General features: G+C 41.9%; 1 protein-coding gene across 1 annotated transcript in view; it reads right to left on the reverse strand.

Moving 5' to 3' along the window:
• The window catches only part of KIF4A (kinesin family member 4A), a gene marked incomplete in the record, with an annotated part of 2,786,372 nt that overhangs the window by 1,961,940 nt on the left and 798,943 nt on the right, over positions 1–25,489 (reverse strand). The window contains 1 exon segment of the mRNA XM_044057419.1: positions 9,531–9,589. Within this exon segment, the coding sequence (XP_043913354.1) occupies positions 9,531–9,589 (59 nt within the window).

A 25,489-nucleotide genomic window follows, 5' to 3' on the forward strand; every position in this document is an offset into this window, starting at 1 on the left:
AGAAGATTGCTTGCGTCATTTTTGATTTTCAGTCGTCGTGTGTCGCTTAGTAGGGGCTTGCTCCCTTTGTTACACTAAAACAAAGCATTCACTGATTTTTTAAGCCATTAAAAAAATTGAAAGAAATGACTGGAGTGGCTTTTGTGGGAGTGACCTACCTGTGGGCGTGGTTCAAATAGGGGTGTTCCTTGAGAATGGCATGGGTGGGGCTTAAGGGGCACCAGAGCACTACTTCGCCTAGGGCGCCATTTCAGCTAAGGCCGGCCCTGCCTGGGGGAAGGAGATTATATGGATGTACCCAGGCCACCATCATCGACTTCTAGCTCCATTTCTTTTTATTCCCAATTATCCCAATGGTTGAGAAAGTACAGTTGTGTATACCTACCATAAATGTAGATGTTCGGGTGTCTTCACTGTTGCAGTTATAACTGTGGGGTACTCCTGCCGGCAGGCAGCCCGAAGTCGGCCAGAATATCAAAGTCTGGGTCTGGCGTCGACTGTATCAGCAAGCATCCTGACGTCAGAACGTATGGGTATAAAGCTGACAGCCGACGCCATCTTCTCCAGCCTTTCTTGCCCCTGATGCCAGAAGCCCCCATAAAACAAAAAGGTGTCCCAAGGGAAACACAAATACACCAGAAAGGTAGTGGAAAAGAAACAAGAGATGTCTGGAGGGAGGGAAACACCGACTGCAACAGTGAAGACACTCTAACATCTACATTTATGGTAGGTATACACAACTGTACTATGTTCTTCGTGTTTCACTGTTGCAGTCATAACTGTAGGGTAGAATCCCAAAGCTGAGAACACGGGAGGAGGTTATGAAGAAGGAGCAGCTAGAAGACCCTGCAAAACAGCAGAGGCAAAGCCTGCCCTAGACTTAGAGTACAAAGGAAGGTTATAGTGCTTGGAAAAGGTATGCACAGAGCTCCAAGTGGCAGCCTCCAGAATGTCCTTAGTAGGAACTCCTCTGAGGAAGGCTGTTGAAGTGGCAGCTGCTCTAGTAGAATGAGTCCTGACAGAACCTGGAATCTGTTTTCCATAAAGAGAGTAACAATATCTTATTCCATGAGCAATCCATTTGGAAATAGTTTGCTTAGAAATAGCTTTACCTAGAGAACTGGAAGCAAATGAGATAAGCAATTGATCTGATTTTCTGAAATCTTTAGTTTTGTCCAGGTAAAAACGTAGTTGCCTGTGTACGTCTAATGAATGCAAAATCCTTTCCCCCTTATTTTGGGGTTTTGGGAAAAAGGCAGGAAGGTGAATAGTCTGATTTAGAGCCATTCTAGAAACTACCTTAGGCATAAAAGTAGGATTGGTCCTCAAGGAAACTCTGTCCTGATGAAAGATGAGGTATGGTTCCACGGCCATGAGGGCTTGCAACTCAGATACCCTTCTGGCAGAAGTCAAGGCCAACAAGATAGCTGTCTTCCAGGATAAGAACTTAATATCTGCAGAGGCAGCAGGCTCAAAAAGAGGCAAAGTAAGCTTTTCCAAGACATAGTTGAGATCCCAAGGAGGGACAGGAGGAGATCTAGGAGGTCTTAAATTCTTAGCTCCTCTCAGAAACTGTCTAACCAGCTGGTGAGAAAAAATGGGAGGATCACAATTGAAATGAGCCGAAATAGCAGAAGCATGAATTTTAATGGAAGAAAAGGAAAGACCTTTAATCAAAAGGTCTGAGAGAGAAAGTAAAATAGAGGAGATATCAGGTAAGAAAGGATCCGTACCACGATCCTGCATCCAAATACAAAATCTCTTCCATTTAGAAGCATAAGATTTCCTTGTACTAGGACGCCTAGCTTCCAAAAGAATATCCAAAACATGTTTAGGAAGAGAAGGAATCAATTGCCTTTGATGAGCTGAGCTGCCAGGTAGAGAGACTTGATTTGAGAGTGAAATACCGGACCCTGATGCTGGGACAGTAGAGAATGGGTCAGAGGAAGACTCCAAGGGGGTTCCAAGCAAAGGTGCAGTAGAGTTGGATACCAAAACTGACGAGGCCAATTTGGAGCTACCAAAATAATCAGTCTGGGTTTGTCCAGCTTTATCTTTAGCAATACCCGAGGCAGAAGAGGAAGAGGAGGGAAGGCATATCCCGAAAGATTCCTCCAGCTGAAGGACAGGGCATCCACTTTCCAAGCTGTCTTGTGGAAGGACCTGGTGCAAAAGAGGCAACTGATGGTTGAGATGGGACGCAAACAGATCTGAGGACAGGCCCAAACTGCAGTTATCTTGCTGAATAAGTTGGGGTCCAACATCCATTCGTGAGGATACAAAATGTTTCTGCTTAAGCTGTCTGCTAAGAGATTTTGATTTCCTGGAATGAACTGTGCCTGAAGATCCAGATTCAAATTTAGGGCTGTGTCCCATAAAGTCATGGCAAGTCTGCAAAGGGGGTAAGAGTGAGAGCCCCCTTGCTTGTTTATGTACCACATGACTGTGGTATTGTCTGTTTGAATTAGCAGAGGTCCTGGCTTCAAAAGAGTCTGGAAGGCTAGAAGAGCATTTTGGACTGCCAACATTTCTTTCAAGTTGATGTGCCATAGAAGGTGTTTGTTTGCCCAAAAGCTCTGTTGGCACTTGTCTAGAAAATGAGCTCCCCAAGCATAATCCGAGGCATCCGTGGTTATGATCTGAGTAGGTTGAGGAAGACGAAAGTGCTTCCCTTCATTCAAAACACATGCCCTGGACCACCAAAGGAATTCCTTCTGGAGGCAGGGAATCAGTGGAATCATTGTATCCAGACTGTGGCAATGCTGAGACCATACACTCTTTAGGTACCATTGAAGTTTCCTCATGTGAAGCCTCGCATTTGGAATCAACAGGATGCAAGAGGCCATGTAGCCCAAAGCCTGCAGGAATTTCCTTGCAGTGAGCTGAGTCAAGGTTGCCAAGGTCTTGAAGATTGAAGCCAGCTGTAACTGTTTTTCTGGAGTAAGGAAGGCCATCTGTAAATGTGTCTAGAAGAGCTCCCAAAAAGATCATTCGTTGAGAAGAAATCAAATGTGACTTTTTTGTGTTCACTGAGAATCCCAGTAGTAGGAGAAGACGTTGAACAAAATGCAGGTGTTCAAGTAAAAGGTCTTTGCTGTCTGCCTGAATTAGACAGTCGTCCAGATAGGGGTAAATCTGAATCCCCTGAAGTCTGCAGTAAGCTACTACTGGAGCCAGGCATTTGGTAAAAACTCTGGGCGCAGTAGATAAGCCAAATGGCAGTACAGAGAATTGGAAGCGTCTCGAGCCTGCCTTGAATCTGAGGCACTTTCTGCATTGTTGCCTTATGGGGACGTGTAAGTAAAGCCTCTTTTAAGTCCAATGTTACCATCCAAGCATCTTGTGAGAGCATTGGGAGAAGTTGTTGAAGAGTAAGCATCTTGAATTTTGGAATTTCCAAAAAGGTGTTTAATATTGAGAGGTCCAGAATAGGTCTCCAGGAGTTTTGTTTTCTTGGGACCAGAAAAAGTCTTGAATAAAAACCTTTCCCCACCTCTAGAGGTGGAACAGGTTCTATGGCTCTTAGGGCTAATAAAGCATCCACTTGATTTAAGGCCTCTGCCATTGATGTTTTGGCAGATCTGGCCAGCCGGAAGGCCGTGGCAGAGCGTGAAAGTGGAATCTGTAGCCTTTCAAAATCACGTCTAACACCCATTTGTCCTGGGTAATGCGAGTCCAATTTTTGTAAAAAAGAGAAAGTTTTCCTCCGAGAGGGGCATCCAGGGAAGGAGGACCTGTAGCCCAACAGAGGGAGTCATTGGGTCTGCTTTCTTTGGGTTTGAGGTCTGTCTTCTCCCCTTCTAGGTGAAGAAGCAGTCCACTGTCTAGATCAGTAAGAGGCCTGAGCCTGCGCCCGACCTCTGGAGTGTCTGTATCTTCCCCTTTGAGGCCTGTCATTAGTGGGAAAAGACCAATTTTTGGAGGGCCAATTTCTAGAAAATCTAGGAGGCTGTACTTGCAAAAAATCTTTTACAGTCTGCATAGACTTGGCTTTTTCTTCCATCTTTTTAATAACCTCCTCAGCCTTGGATCCAAATAAGACATCATGCTGAACAGGGGCATCTAGTAATTTAGCCTAAACTTGTTCAGGTAAATTCTGCTCACGAAGCCAAGCATGTCTCCTGATAACAGTACCAGAGGCAGCAGCCCTGCAGGAAGCCTCTAAGGCATCAAAACCACAATGTAAACTAAGATTGCTAACTTGTTCAGTTGCATGCAACACATCCTGTAATTCCTTGTCCTCAGCACATGCAGGAAAGGTAGAAAGCCTTTGTTTTAAAACAGATAAAAGAAACTGTTGATACTTAAACATGTGAAACTGGCAATTTAAAGCTCTAATAGAAAGGGTAGCTGAAGTATAAACCTTTTTGCCCCACCTGTCCAGGGCAAGGGAATCCTTTTCAGAGGGGATAGGATTCTTAGAGGAGGCGGCCTTAGCAGCCTTGGAACCCTGCAAAATAGTTTCAGGATCAGCAGAAGGGTTCTTAAATAAGAATTGATGGGAATCAGGGACCCTGTAAAATCTATCAGGCTTAGAAGGAGCAGGCGGCATGGAATCAGGATTCAAGTTAGCTTCAGAAAAGGCATCATCCACAATGTCAAGTACAGGAGGAATAGCTAAAGGCCTGTGTTGAGGGAGAAGAAGAAATTCCCCAAGTCTCTTTTTGGAAGCAGAATAATCCTGACCTTCCCAATGAAAATGCTCCCTCATCTCATGCAAGGTTTCCCCAAAAGAGAAATCTTCAGGGGGAGAGGCAGAGGGAACAGAATCCTCTGCATCAGAATCCTCATAAGGAGGAAAAGAGTAATCCTGATCAGAGGAAGAAACTGAAGATACTGAAGCCTGATCAAAGGAATCATAAGGGATATCCTGTCTAGGCCTTCTCAGGAGGGTGAGATCCCCTAATCATAGTTAATAAATCCTCAGCCATCCGAAGTAATTGCTTCTTAGTCTTAGGAGCTGAATCCGAAGAAGCTTGAGCAGAAAGTCTGGATTTAACATGAGTCTTTGACTTGGCCTTTGTCTTTGTGGAAATAGTAATATGTGAAGGCCTGAAGACCCCCTCAGAAGCCCGTACCTGCACAGCGGTTCAGGACCCATCTGAAGGAGCGACCTCCGAAGGTCCTGCAGCAGACAAATTACTAGGCCTAGATGGCTCCCCATGGGAGTCCGTGTCGGCCATCGGTTCTGAAGTGGCGGACGACAGGGGCTGCAAAAGCGCCTCACTGACGATCGCCGAACCCGAAGCTGGCTCCGGCTGCAAAGTATCCTGTTTGGACCTCGGAGGCCTGTCCTTGTCTTTGCGTTTCTTCTGTATTCCGGTAGTCGGTAAAGTATCCGACGTCATCCTAAAATTCAATAGTCTACCGGTAATTCAAGGCCCAATCGTACCTACGCTTGATAGTGCGAGAATTAAACCTGGCACAGAACCGACAGCAAGAAACGTCGTGGTCAGGGCCTAAAGCAAGGTAGACAGTAAGAGTGGAAATCTTTATGAGGTATTTGTTTTCCACACGATACACAATTATTAACTTTTTCTGACATCGGAGGATCAAGAAAAAGGTTTCCCCAACGGGGTACTTAGCTTTGAGAAGAGAAGTAGAAAACTTCGGACCGACGACAATTACACCACGTTGTCTTGTCAACGCCAACCAACAACTAGCGAACTGCTTTGCACCGCACGGCAAGAAAGACTGGAGAAGATGGCGTCGGCTGTCAGCTTTATACCCATGCGTTCTGACGTCAGGGTGCTTGCTGATACAGCAGATGCCGGACCCAGACTTTGATATTCTGGCCGACCTCGGGCTGCCTGCCGGCAGGAGTACCCCACAGTTATGACTGCAACAGTGAAACACGAAGAACATCGAAATAAACATAAACAATGCATGTAGGTGTTTCAAACAATGACATGTCAAAAGTCAGCCCAACTCCTCTGTGTACACATTTTAAGACAATAGTACCACATGGCAACCTCTGCTGAACAATGGCAAACCGCTATCAAAGCCATACCCATCCCTCATGAAGCTGGCGAGCTAGCCGTTTGCTACAAAAGCCTATCTCCAATCCAGACTGCCAGCTACTCAGGTCACTAGTCAGTTCAGCATCTTCAGTATCACAGTCTTTATGCCCCCTGGCCAGCCTCCCCTGCCAATCTCCTACAGAGTAAAGTAGGCTGAGATGAAACTGCTAGGGATTTTTTATTATTTAATCTTAGCAAGCTCTGATATCAGTTCAATCTTCCCAATACAGAAATGACCGTCTCTGGCAGCCAGCAAAACAGGACTGCCAGCCTCAGAAATGGAAGACAAAGCTGGCAAAATTGTAGAATGCATTAGAAATGAAACTTTCTTCTTAATGTAGTCTGCTGTCTTTTGAATTGGCTTTGCTCTGTTTTCACCAGTTCAACAATAAATCTTTCTCACTATTAACTTAACTAGTTTTCCAGTAAGAAAAACTAACAGTCACAGCCTTTTGTCTCCTAAAGTTGACAGTTTGCTTGACCTTTCCACACAGTCCAATCACCAATATTCTGGGTCCATACAAAAATGATGCTTAAAGTCAAAACACATGGGATAGGTTACTTTCAAAAGCATTCAGACCTTTTAGTCAACTTAGTCATTGGTAAACTAAACAGAGGAAGTTGTAACGCTAACAAAAATAATTAAATGAAGGAGCTCAAGTATCTAAAATAAGTTAAAACAGTACAGCAAAAATGTCCTTCTGGTGAGCTGAGAGGTCTGAGACGAAGTAAGAGGAGAAAATGTACATTAATGTGGATTACATTAAAGGATCCTCAAGACAACACAAATCAGTACTTCGCCTGGTCAAGGTCCACTACTGGGAAAAGACTTACCTTTTCAATAATGACAATTTTAAGAAAATCAGTCTCTACAAAAGATTTGTAGATGTACTGTTATTTTGGAATGGCTCTTTAGAAGAGCTTCTCACATTCATCCAGTACTTAGAATCGACCACCATGTTTTTGAAGTTTACTGTTAACTATTCATATCATAGATTTCTTAGACATTACGATCACTAAAGACAAACATACTATCAATACTATTTACAGAAAAGAATGTTGGAAAAATACTTTACTCCACTACAATAGTATGCACCCTAGATTCATTTTTGATAATATAGTGAAAAGTCAGTTTACTAGGGTTAAGAAATTATGCAAAACAGTGAATGAATTATATATAGAAGGAGAATTTTTGGAAAACTGTTTTAATAGAGGATATAATCCAGACAAGGTACGCAGTATTAAAGAAAAATATATTCCTATGGAAATTATGACGAGTGTAGGCACCAATACTTCCATACGATGTAATCACAATAAGCAAGTCTTTGATAAATCCAAAGTGAAAGTTAATATCAGGTACACTAGTGATAATAAACACATTAGAAATATAATAACTAAAAATTGGCATATTCTCATGACTGATGCAGAGATAACAGGTATAGTAGGTTCTACACCTTCCTTTATATATCGGAATAGTAAGAGTTTAAGTAGGTTATTGTGTATTGAACAGTTGAGCGAAAGCAAGAGAGCCAGATCCAACATAGAGAAAAGATTAGGCACATTTCAGTGTGAAAAATGCAATATGTGCTCCATGATTACTACTAGACAACCTTTTGAACATCCCACACTAGCTTTCAAATTTGAACCCCACTTTTTTGCAACGTGTGAAGATAGGAATTTGATATATTTGGGGGATTGTCAAGTCTGCAGAGCTTTTTACATAGGCATGACAACTAGAAGCTTAAGAGAGAATACAAGAACATGCCTATGACAAAGAAATGTGATACTAAAAATGCCTTAGCAAAACATGTCATGAATAATCTAGGACACACTTTTGCTTTTAGAGTTTTACAAACTATCACACCATGCAAAAGGTTGGGAGACACATTTAATGATTTGGAGAACAAGGAGCTATGTTGGATCCTCAGACTAAAAGCTCAATACTCTCCAGTTTTGAACCAATATGTGAGCGTAAGAGCACCATTGAAAGGACGTAGTTTAAAATAACATATTACATATAAGTTTTTACTATATATGCAGTTTTTACATGCTAGAGCTATATTAGCACATATGCACTTTAGTTAAGGACACAGTTTTCAGTTTTTTAAAAATGAAGTTAACAGTTTGTCCAATAGTAATGTCCTTTTTCCATTCATTTTCCTTAATATACTAATCATTAGCCTTACTATATTATATATTTTGTATATTCATAATATGTTTATAATATTTATAGATACAATACATATATTTTGGAATATTTTAAAGTATTTATATATATATTATATATATTAGATATTTATACTTTAAACATATACAATATATACATTCAACAGTTTATTTTTACTGATAGATATGGATTCTAATTTTATTTAGATTAGTCAACAGGGTTAATGTATATTTGTCTCTTATTATTACACAAATTAGCATACTTCATAAATTAAGAGGTCAGCGTATTGCTTATGTATATATATATATATATATATATATATATATATATATATATATATATATATATACATTTTCTTCTTGACAGATGGCTTTTTATAAGTTATATGCAAACTGTTCAATATGACTATGCAGGTAGATGTTTGGGATAAAATACATAGGTTTTAACAAATAAACTGAATGATTAAGAAATTTTCTTTTAAGTAGTTTTGTTTTACTTAAGACACATTGTTTTGTCTGAGCTCCTTTAGTCTTATTCCAGAGATGGAATAATTTTCATTTTGGTGACTAGACTAACAGTCATAGTAAAGGCAGTGTGTATATGATTAAATTTATAGAGTTGTTAATGACATGACACTTCAAATATTAGTTACTTACATGGGCTACATGATGTTTTATAAACTCTATGATGGTCTTAAGATGTTTTATAAACTCTATGATGGTCTTAAGATGTTTGTAACGTAAATAATTACCATGTCAGTTTTAAGAAATGTTTTTTGCTCACTGAATCAGTTTATCGATTATGACTTTACAGCTTGATTAGTTTGCTTGATTGTCTCATTAGTCAGAATATTTTTAGTATATAAGGCAACTGTAAAATGTAATTTTTTATGGATCTGAAGAAGCGTGCTTTATGTACACGAAAGCGCTTGTCCTTGATCATTAAATACGTTTTTTACTAGTCGTGGTGGTCTGTCTCCAGTGTTTCAACTTCAACTCCATTAAAAAGAAGCTGTTGTTTTAAGTACCTCTGGCCAGGAGTTGACAATTAGCGTAGTAACCCAGATATTACTACTTGCTGTTATACTGACTCTCCCCCAAAAAGGTGCTTAACACACAAAGCAGAGAGGCAGATCTTAAGCATTTTCAGCTCTGATCCTTATCTAGAGGTTTGGAAAACTGACAATGACAAATTTCAAACTTGTAATTCCTGACAGAGCATGTACTATTAATGATGGTTCTGGCCCTTTGCATAGTAACGAAAAGCACTTAATGTCTATGCTCCAAGGGGGTATTATTTGCATCTATTTCAAAACAGAATGGATGAATCTGTATCATACTTACGCAGCATGCTTACTAATTCCTTCCAGTTTTGAATGCAGTTTCTCATTTTCATTTTCAGCCTAGAAGAAATGAAAAAAAATTAGAGGCAATACGGGCTATTCAAAGGTATACATAATGATGCCCTAATTAGTGTAAACTGTTAATTAATTATCTAGAAGAGAACACCACCTCATTTGTACCACTCCAAAGAATAAACATGGGAAGACAAAATCTTAAAATGTTACTACCCACCTTCTGCAGCTTTCCCCAGAAAGAAATTACAGCCAGCTCTGAAAAGTCCCTAGAAAGTCAGCACTGGTCTTGTGTTGCTATGCTTCTGGAATGACCTTATCCTTGCAATATTAAGAATAAATGAGGTCAGCGCTTCAATTGATTGCCTCACACATGCTCCAAGCTGAAACATATGATAAAAGCGGCTGCTGCAGAGTTTCTTCATAGTTTCTGAAGCAAACTACAATACAGTTAAGCCAGTTACCTTGGCAATGTTTGGCTGGTTAAGTGCCTACCCTGTCTGCCTGAAAAGTTAAAAAAATGATCAGACTGCATAAGATCCTTTGTTTTTACGGTATCAACTGGCAATGCATATCTGACAAATGCAATATCCTTCCCCCTTTGTGGTGGGTTTTGGAACAGAATATGGGTATAATTCTGTGGCCTGAGGCAATGTCAGTTCAGATTCCACTTTGGGCCATAATGAGGATTAATTCTACAGTTTAATGTGCCCCTCTGAAATACTATGCAAGGTTCATCATGGCACTCAAGGATACAGAGGTAACAGAAAAATGTTTTCCAGGTTAAGAATGAGGATTTTTGAAATAAGTTACTTCAACCATTCCACTACAAAACTCTGGAGGTTACATGAAATCTTCCCTTGAGATCCTTTCCAATCACTATCCCACAATAGATGGTAGGATGGACCTTGTCCAAAGAGAATTATGCTGTAAGTAGTGGAAAGATGCACTTTAATGCATGCACAGGACAGAAATTCTGTTAAATACTCCAAAGGTCTGTAGACTCTGGCGGTGGAATATGCATACACCCACACGTGAACTTTTTCCACCTGGACAAAAGATTTTATGATGCTAGACTTCCTGGAAGACTAACAACCTTTTCAGAAACTGGTCCTTAAGACCTAATGAGCCAAAGAGTATCCCTGCAGTTAAATCTGACAGTCATTAGGTTTGGGTGAACTGCAGACCCCAAACACTGGAAGTTGTAGTCCAAACCTGATTCTAAGGGTGTATTTCTCAAGCATCCTCAAATGCCTGGATTAGAGGAAAAGTTGTCAGTGTAGGCTCTCCAATACTCAGGAGGGTTGGGTACCTTTTGTGCGATTCCACCTCTTCTGGTCCCTTATTTGAAAAGCTTTTGTACAAGAGAGTTTCCTCAAAGGAAACATGCCTTCTGAAGGAAACCTCAAATTGGACTCTAGATAGTAAGAGCAACTGTAAGGTTAGCAGATCACTCTGGAATATGCCATTTCTTTCTCATCCAAGTCAGAATCTGAGGAGTACAAAGTAGAGACACTCCCTCTTTCTTTTGGCTGGGGGCAGCCACCAACACCCCCACATACCAACGGCTGTACTACCTGAGCAGCGATCCTCTACCATATGGTCGAGTATTCTTTGGCAACCTTTCATAGTTAAACTGGGAAGACCTTTAGAAGTTGTCCCTTAGGACAACAGAGTTGGAGGATCATCAAGTGGAAAGCATCTACCCAGAAAATGGAATAAAAAAATAAGACTAGAGGAGTCTCTGGCTAGGGTGGTTGCTATGTCAGTTGAGTCTTCTTCAAACATCTACATTGACACTACTCAGTGTCAGAGTGGAACGCTTCTTGTGAAAGAACCTAAAAGCTTAAAGATGAGGCTAAATTCCAAGTGTCCAGTTGCAAATGCTGTTCTCTCTGGCAATGCATCAAACCAATGTCACCTCCACACAGGGGACATTCCTTAAGGTTTTAAAGGTCAACCATCCACCATTTATTTTGCACGTATGATGAATAAATTTGCATGTGTGTGATAGTTAAGAAAATCACTATGAGTTACTGACAATAGTTGTAGTTAGTGCAGGAGAACCCATGCCCAAACAAGGCTGAAAAGATTCGACTCCATCAAATCACTTATTGTGTCTCATACTGACGAAGGTGCACATGACAGTAGATCACACATACTACTTTTACACATTAATTTTCTCTGTTAATAGTCTTATACAGCTATTGCATCCCATACAAGGAGTTTAACACAGAAATTAGTAGGTATGTCTGAAAGACTAAAGAAAGGTGGAATATAATTAGATTCTAAAGCTGCAGTAGACATGCTGATCTGAAGAAAAAAAACTTGAGATTCAAACTTGTAGGTCTGTTGCATAGTTGAATGTATAAGTGTGCAATGTGAACTTACATAACTGTACATGACTGAAAGATTGCTGCAGTAGCCTTAGCTATATGGGTTATATCCTGCCTAGCATATAACAGTCTACCAACTTCAAAGGCTTCAGAGTACTTTCTACATGCCCAAAACTGTTAATAAACACAAGCAGAGTTGATTAAAAGACAAGTTTGGACGCAAAGCCCCTCAGAGCTTTCCTGCCAGCAGAGAGAGCGAGGCAGAGTCCTGCAAGGACAATGCTATGAACAAAATAAATGTCCACACCATGGCATTAATAAACACCAAAAAAGCAAAGGGGTGGAAGGAGGGAGTGGCTACTGAATAAGTGTTCATTTCAGTACCTTCTCTTATGGCATGTTCAACTTGCACAATTGTACTAGATTCATCATATTAATCACTGCTGTAGTAGTGTTAGCTCAATAAGTAGACTACCATAGCTAACTACATGGCGGGGGGGTGGAGAAGTGTCCAGGAGCCTCTGTAGAATGGTCTTAGCAAAGCTTGATTTAGACCTAGAGAAGGAATTAAGCTTATAGTTTTGTAAACTCATGTACACATGACCAAGTAGCAGCTTCTAAAACCTGGAATCCAGCGCTTTCCAAAAAAGCCACAAATGAAACCAAGGCCCTAGTAGACTGGGCCCTGGACCATGCATGGAGTAGATTGGTTATGGTGAGTATAACAAAAATGTAATAGTCTTGGACAACCATTTCCAAACAGTGTTTTGATCAAGGTTGTCCCCCTTACCTTCACAAGAAATAAACTGACCCGAAGAGCTAAGAGATTTAGTTCTGTTAAGACACAGTTGTCTGTGGACATCTAAGGTATGCCATATCCTTTCTCCCTCATTTATATGCTCAGGAAAGAAAACAGGGACATTAATTGCTTGGTTTACAGTAAATGTGGATACCAGTTTAGGCATAAAAGGAGGATTAGTTCTCTACGAAAGCCTGTCCTTATGGAAAATAAGATCTGGTTGACTCACCATAAGAGCTTACAACTCTGATATCCTCCTTGCAGAAGTGAGAGCAATCAGTAAAACTATTTTACAAGTTAAGAGCCTCAAGTCAGTTATATTAACTGGCTCGCTTCTCTAACACAAAAGTATGATAAAGGGCCACAGGTTTTCTTGGAGGCCTCTTGTGCAAAACCCCCTGCAAGAACATTTTGACACGAGAACTGCCTTAAAAGAGAATCTATGTTAAGATGTGCTGAAGTGGCAGATAAATGAATTGACAGAGGAATAAGAAAGCCCACTGACTAATAATTCACACGAATACTGTAAAACAAGAGAACCAGCTCTGAATGGGTGATGATTACATTGGCACCATCGAGAAAACCTGTTTCATTTGAAAATAAATTTTCTAGTAGCAGGCTTTGTCTTCATTAGTACCTACTGCACATCAGTAAACAAATGTGTAAAATTAATTCAGACCCCATCATCCAGTCAATTGAAGATGACTGATGCTGGGATGTTACCCAACACCCCTGTTCTTGTGCGAGCAGATCCAGTATGTGAAGTAGTTTGTAGTAATTGTCTGCAATTTCAATAAGTATGAACCATGGCTGCACGGTCAAGAAAGGGATTCACCACAACAATCTTGGGGGATTGCTTCCGAATCTTTAGAAGTACCCTGAATACTAGAGGAAAGGGAGGAAAAGCATACAGGAAAATGTATGAACAAAAAAAAATGCATCAGTCTTTCAGGCATTCTTGCATGGAGTCCCAGAATAGAACCATCCCAACTGATTGTTCGGAGAGGAGACAAACAGGTCACCCTAAGGAACTCCCCATAGAGCAAAACTTGGCAGTCTCCCTGATCTAATTTTCATATGCGAGGGTCTGTCCTGGTCCTGCTCAGCTTGTCTACCACAAAGTTTTGCTCTGATGGAATGTAGGATGCCTGCAGACAGACTGCTGTGAAGCTATATTCCAAGCTAACATGACTAGTCTGAAAAGGGTGTACAACCTGGATTCAGCTTGCTGATGTACCACATAAATGTGGCATTGTCTAAAACAACATGAAGGGATCCCAAGGATCAAAAGATGGTTCAAAGAATTAAGTGCCTTGATCAGGCCAAGCATCTCCTTCACATTTATGTGCTTGCATCTGTCCTTGGTGTCTCACACCTCCTGCATTTTTAACCCTAAAACTGCTACCAAGCAAAGTCAGAAGCATATGTGCTGGCTCGTTCCTTAAGAGCAGGGAGCAAAAAATGGGAGACCTAGAATTAGGGAAGTCTGTCCTCTCAATCAAAATCTCTTTTCTGATAAACCCCAGCATTGGAATTTGAAAAGATAAAGGGTGCTGACGATGCAACCATAGAAATTCCAGATACCACTATCTTTCTCATGTGGAGTCTTGCCAGGGTATCATTAAAATTAATGCCAGGAGACCCAAAATCCTGAGGTATTCCTTCCAAGTGACAGAGGACTAAGTGGGAAAACCTTAGAAATAGACCCAAAGATCTATTTTACCTGTGGAGGAAAAGCTCTTCGAACCGAGGTGTCTAGCTGCCATCACAAAAGTACAATCCTGTGTGAGTAAGTCAAGAAAGAAGAACGTTCTCTTGGAATCCCAACTTGTGTAAGAGACCTCTGACCAGAAAGAATTATTCCGGACAATTTAAAAAGACTTTGCAAAAATAAACAAGTATAGTATGAAAAATGGGCACACCTTGTAGCCTGCAAGGAGATACAACTGCAACCAGGTTGAACTGTGCAAACTTATAATCACCCAATGGGAAAAACATGTCCATGAATTACCATATATATATAGGTGGCAGTACTAAACACACAGAAAGTGTGATAGAGACTTAGGGACACAGGTGGACAGTGGTCTCACCTGAATACAATGCCCCATTTGGTATGTACCTCTCATCACAATAAACAAAACATGTTGGAGGATAGGTTCCTAATATTCAGGGAATTGTTAAACACTGTGAACACTCTGTGAAATAGGCAGTGCAAAGTGAAAGGCAGAGAACTGATAATGTGATCCAGACACACAAAACCTTTTGAAACATCTGAAGTCTAGATGAATAGAGATTTTATGAAAAGCATATTTTAAGTCTAATGTGACAAGGAAACTTGAGATAAGACTGTGAAGTGACATTATGAATTTGGTCCCCATCAAACGGGATAAGAAAAGAAAGATCAAGAAAGATTAAGAACTGATCTCTAAGCATTTTCTTTTTTCACACAAAGAACATCTATGAAAGAAATAAATCCTTCACCACTTGGGAAGGAGGAACTGGTCCTATCACTCCTAGGGACAGCATGTGATTAACAAGTGGAAACAGAGTCAGATATGGAGTATAAAGAATGACCTCCTGAAAAGGTGGCAATTCTTCCTACTCCAATCTAAAACCTTTAATGATTTTCAGAACCCATTTATCTGAAGCAATCTGTTGCTAAAGAAATAAAACTCAGTATTTCTAGAAGCATAAGGGGCAGGAGGGGTTTACAAGGCCTTAAACACTAATTCAGACTCTGTCCTTTGTTTGAAAGTTTCAAGACTTTTTAGAAATTCCCTGCCATTTCTCAATTACCAGTTTACTGAATTTTTGTTGAGACTGCCGATTCTGTTTTTGACAAAATTGGATGAGGTTATAGAAAATCCCTTGGATACTTTTACAAAACAAGGACTGAAAATCTTCAATTCCTTTTATCATCTTGCCCCTTTCAAATTTTTTGATCACTTGTGCATCATAAGGGCCAACCACAAACTTTAAGAGGCAACAATCTCAATGTTATCTGGGTGGTTCTGAAAATGCACCCATGCAAACCTCAAAAAATACATTTTTCCCATACCTATCAATTTTCCTGTCATCATAAAGAGTAGTATTAGAATTAACTGCCTAGAAGCAGTGGAATCAACTAAAGCTGTAGCTACTAGGTCAGGTTTGGGAATAAGGTATAAAATTTATAAGAATGGTTAACTTTATACATCTTATCTGCCTTTTTAGGAGCAGCTGGCTAACCATCAGGAAAACTGCATGGAAATTCTGGAAACCTGGATTCTGGAAAGGGCACAGAAATACCTCACAAAGAGGATTACCGGCCTCAAACAGATGCCCAACATAGACTGTCAAAAAAAACCTCCAGCTTTACTCCGTTGCATATTGCCTACTCTGAGGCGATCTCCGCCACACACAAAAAAGCTGTGTTAAACCCAGAGCTGTTGGACACACTCCACTTAAAGAAATCCCAATCCCTCCGAACTACACACTCTAGGGACCTAAACCCTGTCACTACAATTAACAGAACATGTTGGAGGGATAGATTCCTGTCCCAGAGACTTCCCATACTCAACTACCTATCTATAGCAAAGAAAGCTCCTCATTAGCAGTCAAGAAAAATCTTGATTGGATGGTAAATAAGAAATCCCCCCCCCCCCGGGATCACCTCTGTGGCTCTGCTCGACAGACCTTTTTGGCTAGGCTTATATAGGCTCTAAGGACGATAGCCTAGTATGTACCTATGAGTAAGAAACGCCCTCTACAGTAATAAGAGCAGGGAAAAATGGGTGTGGGTTCCGGAAAATCCTTCTGCAACAACTCGTATTTTCTTAGGGACTAAGAAACCTCCATATTCTCCCACTGAAAACACTGGCACGTTCTACCAGTAGAAAAAGAGAAACCCCCAACCCAGGGAATCAGAAACCCAGCTGTCCTCAGAATCTGAATCAGAAATTTTATCTTTCCCTGCATCATCCTGTCCTGACTCAAGATCTTCAATCTCTTCAGGAAAAAGCAGAATCCTTCCTTTTCCCAGAAAAGTACAGTTGTGTACCTACCATAAATGTAGATGGGAGTGTATTCATTGTCGCAGTCATTACCACTTGGGTTATCCTGCTGGCAGGCTACTCGCAGTTGGCCTGAATTCCAAAGTCCTGGTCCAGCGTCGGTTGCTGTCGCCTCTTCCCTGACGTCAGTGCGCCAGGGGTATAAAAGATTCAGCAGACGCCATTTTCTTCAGTTTTTCTTGCCCTAGATCTCAGGTGCCCCCAAAAGGGTAGGCTAAAAATTTGCAAATAAAAATGCATGCACTAACAAACATTGCCTTCCTCTACAAGCAAATACACCACATAGGTTGTATAGAATAGAGAAGAAAATTTAATTCCCAGCAATGAAAGGGGGGTGGTGGGAGGGTAACCTGGACTGCAACAGTGAATACACTCTAACATCTACATTTATGGTAGGTACACAACTGTACTATGTTAGTGTTTCACTGTTGCAGTCATTACACTTGGGTTGAATCCCAAAGCTGAGGTTGGGCGGCTGGGTCTAAATAGAATTAGGAGAGTCTAGGAGGCCCTGCAGAACTGCAGTGGCAAAGCCTGCTCTGGATTTGGAGAAAAGAGGTAAGTGATCGTGCTTGATAAAAGTGTGTACTGAACTCCAAGTTGCAGCCTCCAAAATTTCCTTGGTTGGTACTCCTCGGAGAAAGGCTGCTGATGTGGCTGCTGCCCTGGTAGAATGTGGCCTAATATTCTTAGGCACTGATTTGCCATGCTGTGCATAGCAGAAACAAATGCAGTGCCCTATCCATTTTGAAATAGTCTGCTTTGAAATGGCTTTTCCTTGTTGATCCTGCAACGTATGCCACAAAAAGTTGCTCAGTTTTCCTGAAAGCTTTTGTTTTGTCCAAGTAATAGCGTAGCTGTCTGTATATGTCCAAAGAGTGCAGAAGTCTTTCCCCTTTATTCTGGGGATTTGTATAAAAGGTTGGTAAATGAATGGTATGGTTTGGTTTAGAGCCACAATGGATACTACCTTTGGCATAAATGTTGGGTTTGTCCTTAGAGAAACCCTGTCCGTATGGAAAATGATAAAAGGTTCCACTGCCAATAATGCCTGTAGCTCTGAGACTCTTCTTGCTGAAGTTATTGCTAGGAGCAGAGCAGTTTTCCATAAGAATTTTATCTCAGCTGTATTGGCTGGCTCAAAAGGAGGTAGCGTGAGTTTTTCAAAGACAAAGTTGAGGTCCCATGTTGGTATAGGTGCTCTCCTTGGGGGTCTTGTGTTTTTTTCCCATCTGAGGTACGGTCTTAGCAGTGGATGAGAGAAAATAGGAGGTTCCGTATTGTAATGAGCTGAAATGGCAGAGGCATGGATCTTAATTCATGAGAAGGAGTGGCCATTGTCCAGCATCTCAGTTAGGTATTGTAAAATCTGAGGAATATTTGGAACAAGCGGTTCAAGTCCTTGTGCCTGGTTCCAAGCACATAATCTTGTGCTTTTTTCTGCATAGGATTTCCTGGTGCTGGGCCTCCTGGCTTACAAAATGACATCCATAACAGCTTTAGAGAGAGGAGTGTTCTGAGTGGCTATATTATTCGCCATGCAGCCAGATTTAAGGTTTTGAGTTGGCTGTGCAGGATCTGATTGTTCTGTTGGGTCAGCAGATGAGGAATTTGAGGTAAAGTCCAGGCTGGCCCTTGAGACAAGCTCTTTAGGATTGGGTACCAGTGCTGGCGTGGCCAGTCTGGGGCAATCAATCATTTTTAGCTTCTCGTCTGACTTTTAGGAGTACCTTGGAGAGTAGAGGCAGTGGTGGATAGGCATAAACTGTTAGAGCATCCACCTTCCATGCTTGAGAGTGATAAGTCCTTGTGCAGAATCTCTGTAGTTGGCAGCTGTGAGGTGAGGCAAATAGATGTCTGGGCATCCCCATTTCTTTATCATGCTGAAGACTTGTGGATCTAGTTTTTACTCGTGAAGGTCCACGAGGTTTCTGCTTAGTCAGCTAGAGTATTTTTCTTTCTTGGCAGGAATTGTGCCTGCAGATGTACTTGATAGGCCAGTGCTGTGTTCCACAAAGTCATGGCTTGTCTGCAGAGGGGGGTAGGAATGTGTACCCCTTGTTTATGTACCACAGGACTGTAGTATTGCCCGTCTTTAGTAATAGTCCTGGATGTAGTAGGTCCTTGAAGGCCGTCAGGGTATTCTGTACAGCTAGCATCTCTTTTTGACTGATGTGAAGATGCATTTGGTCCGTGGGCCACGTGCCCTGTATACATTTTCCCGCCATGTGTGCTCCCCAGGCATAATCCAATGCATCTGTTATTGTCTGCCTGGCTGTGGGTAAAGTGAAAGACTGTCCCTTGTGGTGACAGGCCAGTGCCCACCATCAAAACTCTTGTAGACAGGGAATGAGAGTAATTATTGTTTCCAGGCTGTGGCAATGTCAAGTCCACTTTTTAGATACCATTGTAGCTTCCTCATATGCAGTCTTGTATATGGAATTAGCAGAATGCAGGATGCCATGAAGCCCAAAGAATGCAGAATTTCTCTTGCAGGTAGCTGGGTCTTTGTTGCTATCATTTGAAAGTAATGAGTCAGTTGCCTTTGTCTGGCGTGAGATAAGCCATCTGGGCAGTTGTATTTAAGCTTGCACCCAGGAATATTATCTCTTGAGAGGACACTAGTTTTGATTTCTTTTCATTTACTGTGTACCCTAGGCAAATTAGTAATCTTTTTACAAACGCCAGATGCTTTAGTAGAATTTCCTTGCTCTCTGCTTGAATAAGGTAGTCGTCCAAGTAGGGATATATTTGAATTCATTTTTGTCTGCAAAACGCAATTACTGGTGCCAGGCATTTTGTGAAGACCTTGGGCACAGTAGATAAGCCAAAGGGCAGTGCAGAGAATTGGTAATGCATCAACCCAGCTATGAATCTGAGGTATCTTCTGCAAGATTGTCTGATTGGGATATGCAGGTATGCCTCTTTGCGGTCCAAAGTAACTAGCCAAGACTTCTTGGCTAGCATGGGTAGAAGTTGCTGCAGTGTCAACATTTTGAATTTTGGAACATCCAGGAAGGTATTTAGAGTAGACCGGTCCAGTATTGGTCTCCAAGCTTTGTCCTTTCTGGGTACCAAGAAAAGTCTTGAGTAAAATCCTTGTCCCTGCTCTTGCTGTGGTACTTTTTGAATAACCCTCATGACCATGAGAGCAGAAATTTGTTTTTGTACCTCGGCCCGTTGATTGTGTGGCAGGTCTGGCATACCTTTTGGCCTTGGTAGGGTGTGAAAGTGGAACCTGTAACCCTGGGAAACAATATTCAGTACCCATTTGTCTTGGGTAATCTTGTGCCAATTTTGTGAGAAAAGTGCAAGTTTCCCCCCCTAAAGGTGCCTGCAAAAGGTAAGTGCTTGGCATTGGTAGAGGGAAGTCATTGGGATGGTCTCCTATAGGGTTGTGATTTGTCTTCTCCGCCATTGGGGGCAGAAGCACCCCATTTCTTAGGTCTGTATGTGCCTTGCAACTGAGATCCGACTCTTGGGCATCTGTATCTGCCCCTTTGTGGCCTGTCTGATACTGGAAAGGACCAATTTTTTGAAGGTCAGTTCCTGCTAAATCTGGGTGGCTGAACCTGTAAGAAATCCTTTACTGTCTGCATTTATTTTGCTTTATCCTCCATTTTCTTTAACACCTCTTCTGCCTTAACACCAAACAAAGTATCATGCTGTAATGGAGCATCCAACAATTTTGCTTTAACATGATCAGGTAAACTTTGTTCCTTTAACCAAGCATGCCTTCGAATGACAGAACCTGTAACTGTGGCTCTGCAAGAAGCCTCTAATGAAACAAAACCACATTGCAAAGTATGCTTTCCCACTTGTTCAGCTGCATGCAATAAATCCTGCATTTTCTTACTTTCAGGACATTCTGAGCTTGTAAGCATTTTCTGTTTGAGCAAAGACATTAGGTTTTGTTGGTATTTAAGCATGTGAAACTGACAATTTAAAGCCCTTACAGCTAAAGTAGCAGAGGTATAGACTTCTTTCCCCCATCTGTCCAGTGCTCTTGAATCCCTATCAGAGGGAACAGGATTTTTTGCAGTGGAAGCCTAGACTCCTTTGGGACCCTGAGAAATTGTTTCTTGGTCAGCAGCAGGGTTTTTATAAAGGCATTAATGTGAATCTGGGACCCTGTAGAACCTATCTGGCTAAACTGGTGCAGGGGGTAAAGAATCAGGAGACCAACTGAATTCAGAGAAAACAATCAACAATATCTAGTACAGGGGTAATAGCAAGGGCCCTATGCTGAGGCAGTAAAAGAAAATCTCTGCGCCTTTTCTTGGATTCAGAATAATCTTGACTCTCCCAATGGAAATGCTCCCTCATGGTGTGCAGGGTTTCTCCAAAAGAATAATCCTCAGGAGGAGAGGCTGAAGGGAGATTCTTCAGCATCAGAATCCTCATAGGGAGGAAGAGAATATCCTTGTTCTGAAGAGGAATCATAGGAAATAGAAACCTGGTCAGAGGAAGTCCGTCAGTATCTTGCCTAGGCCTTTTATCAGGAGGGGAATGGGAACCCCTGATCAGAGTAATTAGGTCCTTGACCATTTTAAGCATCTGTTTCTTTGGCATGGATTACTGTCCAGGTGAATGCTGTACTTGTTTGTCTTTATAGGTGTTTTAGACTGTCTTGGCTGCTGAAGTAGTCCTGATAGTAAGCTGTGTAGGTCTGAAAACACCCTCAGAAGCAGATGCCTGCTCAGCGGCTCCGGACCCATCTGAGGGAATAGTCTTCGTAGGTCTAATACCTTCAGTTTCCACAGGCCTAGTTGTCTCCACGTGGGAGTTGGAGGCGGCCTGTGGCTCTGAGGTAGCAGGTGTCAGGGGCTGCGAAAGCACCACACTGAGAACCAGCGACTGGCCTAGAAGAGGCTTCGGTTTTGGACCTCGGATGCCTGTCCTTTTCTTTGTCCTTGCGCTTTTTATGAATTCCGGTCATCGGTTGTTCCAACGACATTATATAATTAAACCTTTGGCCAAAGTAATGTAAAGCAAAATCAAACAAACGCTTAATAGTGCGTTGGTTGAATCTAGCGCAAAACCGACAACTAGCAACGTCATGGTCGGGGCCTAGGCAAGGAATACAGTAAGAGTGAAAATCCTTATGAGGTATTTGCTTCCCACAAGAAATACAATTGTTAACTTTTACTGACATCGGTCTGGAGCAAGAAAACGTTTCCCCAACGGGGTACTTAGCTTTATTGAAGACTTCGGTTCTGAAATTCAATTTTGAAAATCTCAGGAGTCGGCCGACCGGCACTTGCGAACTGCTTTTGCTTCGGGCACCGCTCGGCAAGAAAGGCTGGAGAAAATGGCATCGGCTGCATCTTTTATACCCCTGGCGCACTGATGTCAGGGAAGAGGCGACAGCAACCGACACCGGACCATGACTTTGGAATTCAGGCCGACTGCGGGTAGCCTGCCAGCAGGATAACCCAAGTGTAATGACTGCAACAGTGAAACACAAACATCTACAAGTAACCATAACCTGGATTAAACTTTGAGCCAGACTCCATAAATACTATCCAAAGTTTGAGGAATAGATATATGCTTGGTTTTCAGTTTTTTTTTTTAACAGGAAAAAATGGGGCCAACTGTGTTTACTAACGGCAGCAGTTGCTTCCCCAGTGATAGGTACAACATTCTGACTCAACAGGTAAACCTTCCTCGTTCCCTCCCCCAGAACAGACAAGAGTGGTTCTCCCTTGTCCACTGAGGGGACTCAACAGCTGCAGAGGAAATGGCTAACCCCAGTCTATACTGGCTGTATGGTGCTACACCAGATGGACCCATAGTAAGAGAGGAGTGGGGTCTGAGGAACAACAAATGACCACAACAAAGTCACCCACTTGTGGCGGAGGACACTAGCTAGCCTTCTGTGGTGGTAAAGATTGTTTGCTTAACTTTTTTTGTGGCTAGGAGCAGCAACCACAGGATTGGTAGCCTGTACTATGGTCAAGCCGAAACTGGTGCCTCTTTCCCAGGGAAGATAAGCAGCAATTGGCAACAACTTTTGTGGACAAGAAGTGTTTATTTTTGACAGACAAATACCATAAAAAGTACTTAAAACACACTATGCTAGCCCCACAAAAGAAAAACTCTCCACAGCAAAAATGTTTTCAGTTCCTTTAAAACTGACAGAAAACTACTCCGTTTAAAAATTTCATTAAACTCTCTAAACACACTGTTGAAAAAAACACTCCGCTTTAAAATAACATTCCTGAAGAGGAAAGTAAAACTAAATTAAGAAAATAGGTTCGGGGGGGGGGGGTTGTCAAATTACAAGCCATCCATTCATTCTCATAAGCCTCTGAGGAGCATACTCTAACGGCAGTAAAGCTCTGGAGGTCTTTCTGCTCAAACTGGTCTTATTAGTTCAGCTCTAACTTGAAAATTTGGGTGCATAGAAAGCTTTAAAAGCTGGCTATTGAAATCATTGGCAGGATACAGCCTATATAGCCAAAGCTACTGCAGCAGTGATCAATGCGATGATCACAGAATCATAGGAGGTTACTAAGTTAATAGCCCTGGGGCCCTTAAAAGCCTAGCCAAGAGTTTATCCCCAAAAAGAATCCTCAGTCAGCACTTGTTCGCCCCTGTCAATGAGGGACAAAGGTGGAACCCCTGGGACAAATTTGTTTCCCATCCACTCAAAGGTTGCACTTGAAGGCCAGGAAGGTTATGAGATGTCTATTCCAGAGATGAGGCAGCTTCTGGGAGACAAACCTGTCTTACTAGGTTTTGTTGTCGTATATTGGATTCAGGCCTTTTGGGCAGGTAATGTGCGAGGAAGATTTACAGATATGGAGCATCTCTACTAGCAGGGTCTAAGATCACCTTGTAGATAAGATACAGATCACCTTTGAACAATCTGTGATACCAAGTAAAGTGATAGTGATTTTGAACCTGTCCACATAGGACAGGTTTTGGAGGCCATGGATTCTCTTTGGGAGGTATTTCTGTGGCCTTTCCAGTTGGTGCAGATGCTTGGACAGGTACGTACCAAATGAGGCATTCGACTCTATTAGCCTAATGAGGGAGAAGTACAGAGAGGCAAATAATGTTTTTTCTGGATGCAATCCCCTTTACTTGTGAGAGCGATCTTTTCTGACCACTGCCACTACATGATGGTCAAATATGTAATGAATCAACGCGAGTACCCAGGTCTCTCACCATGTTAATCAACCCAGGTCTTTCAACACAGGTTGTATTTAAGGGGTTAACATTGATGTGATAATCAAGTAGGGGCCGTATTTCTGCTGAATAGTATGATAAATTTGTTTTGCGTTTAGCTTAAGGCCATGACTCTGGCACCAGTCATTAGTTGCTGTAAGACCCTCTTGCAGTATGTTAACATTTAAGGAGTCAATGGCACCCAGCTTGCAGTCTGCTATCAGAGGTGGAAGTACCTATTTCGACCTTTAGGTTCCTGTCGGTGAGCCAGTTGGCTACCCACTTGAGGTAGGGACTTGTGCCAAGTTGCTAGCTTTTCGATGATGCCAGAGTGGGGGATTGTGTCAAAGACCTTAGCCAAGTTAAGGTAAGCTGCATGTAATAATTTTCCCTCATCCAAGGCCTTGGTGCAGTCTCAAAAGAAGTCAACCAGGTTCAAAAGGCAAGATCTGCTGTTGACAAATCCGAACTGGGTGGGGATCAAGTGCTTGGAGATTGTTTATGTCCTTGTTTATGAGATCCATAATATTACACTCCATGGATTTACAGATCAGACTTGTCAAGCTAATGGGGGGATAGTTTTCCAGGGTCAGTAGTGGCACCACCTTTGTGCAAGGGGTTGACAATGGCAGTTCTCCACTCTGTTGGAATGAAGCCTGTACCTAGGCTTTTGGTTGAATAGAGTGCTCAATGGTTGATGAAGATGGTGCTGAATACAACCTTGGATACTATCAGATCCTGCAGAAGCTGTGTTCTTTGCCTTGGATAGAGCCTTTAACACTATCTACGGAGATGTGAGGTGCAGGACAAGTACTGGGAATGCTGAAAGGCCCTTTGGGGGTCGGGCGGGGTGAAGTTTGCACCATCTGCTAGCAGGCTGGCTAAATCAACAGGATCAGTTTAAGTGATACTGTTAAGTACGCATTCAGAACGAACCTGGGCTTTGCCATGGAGGTTCCTGATTCAACTGAAGGCAGCTTTGTGGTTTCCCTTTGTTTCGGAGGATAGTTTTGATTCATAATTGGCTTTGGAGGTTTTCACTAGTGATCTAATTTGCTTGAGGCCAAGGAGGGAGTTTTTCCAATTTGGAATTTGTTCCTTGTTACCCTTGGACAACAGTTTCTTCCTTTTGTTGTAAAGCCTGTTGACAGAAAACATCAACCAATCAACCAAACAGGTTTGTGATTCCTTGAGGAGTAGGTTTTAGTTCTGTTGGGTATGGCTGAGTCCATGCAGTTGGACAGGTGCTTGTATACTGCAGTGACTTACTGTTCAGCATAGCTGTCTGCATCTTCTGGGGAAGGGGGGGGGGGGATGAAGCTACAGATATCCTCCCTTAAGAAGTTGTAGTCAGCTTTTGATAAGTTAGCTTGATTACACCTGGGGTGGGGGAGGGGATTGGATGGGACAAACTGAACGAGACAGACTGATGATCTGATCTCACCAGGGAAAAACATACTATGGAAGTGGTGCAGCAGTCACCCATGTTGGAGAGAATCAAGTCCAGAATGTTATCTCCCCTTGTGGTGGGATGACACAAGCTGGTCTAGTGCGTTATAACTGAAGTCAAGGAATCATTGAGTGAGTG

This window comes from Protopterus annectens, chromosome 15.part0, assembly GCF_019279795.1.
Source record: "Protopterus annectens isolate FY-2018-M chromosome 15.part0, PAN1.0, whole genome shotgun sequence".
Classification (NCBI taxonomy): domain Eukaryota; kingdom Metazoa; phylum Chordata; order Ceratodontiformes; family Protopteridae; genus Protopterus; species Protopterus annectens.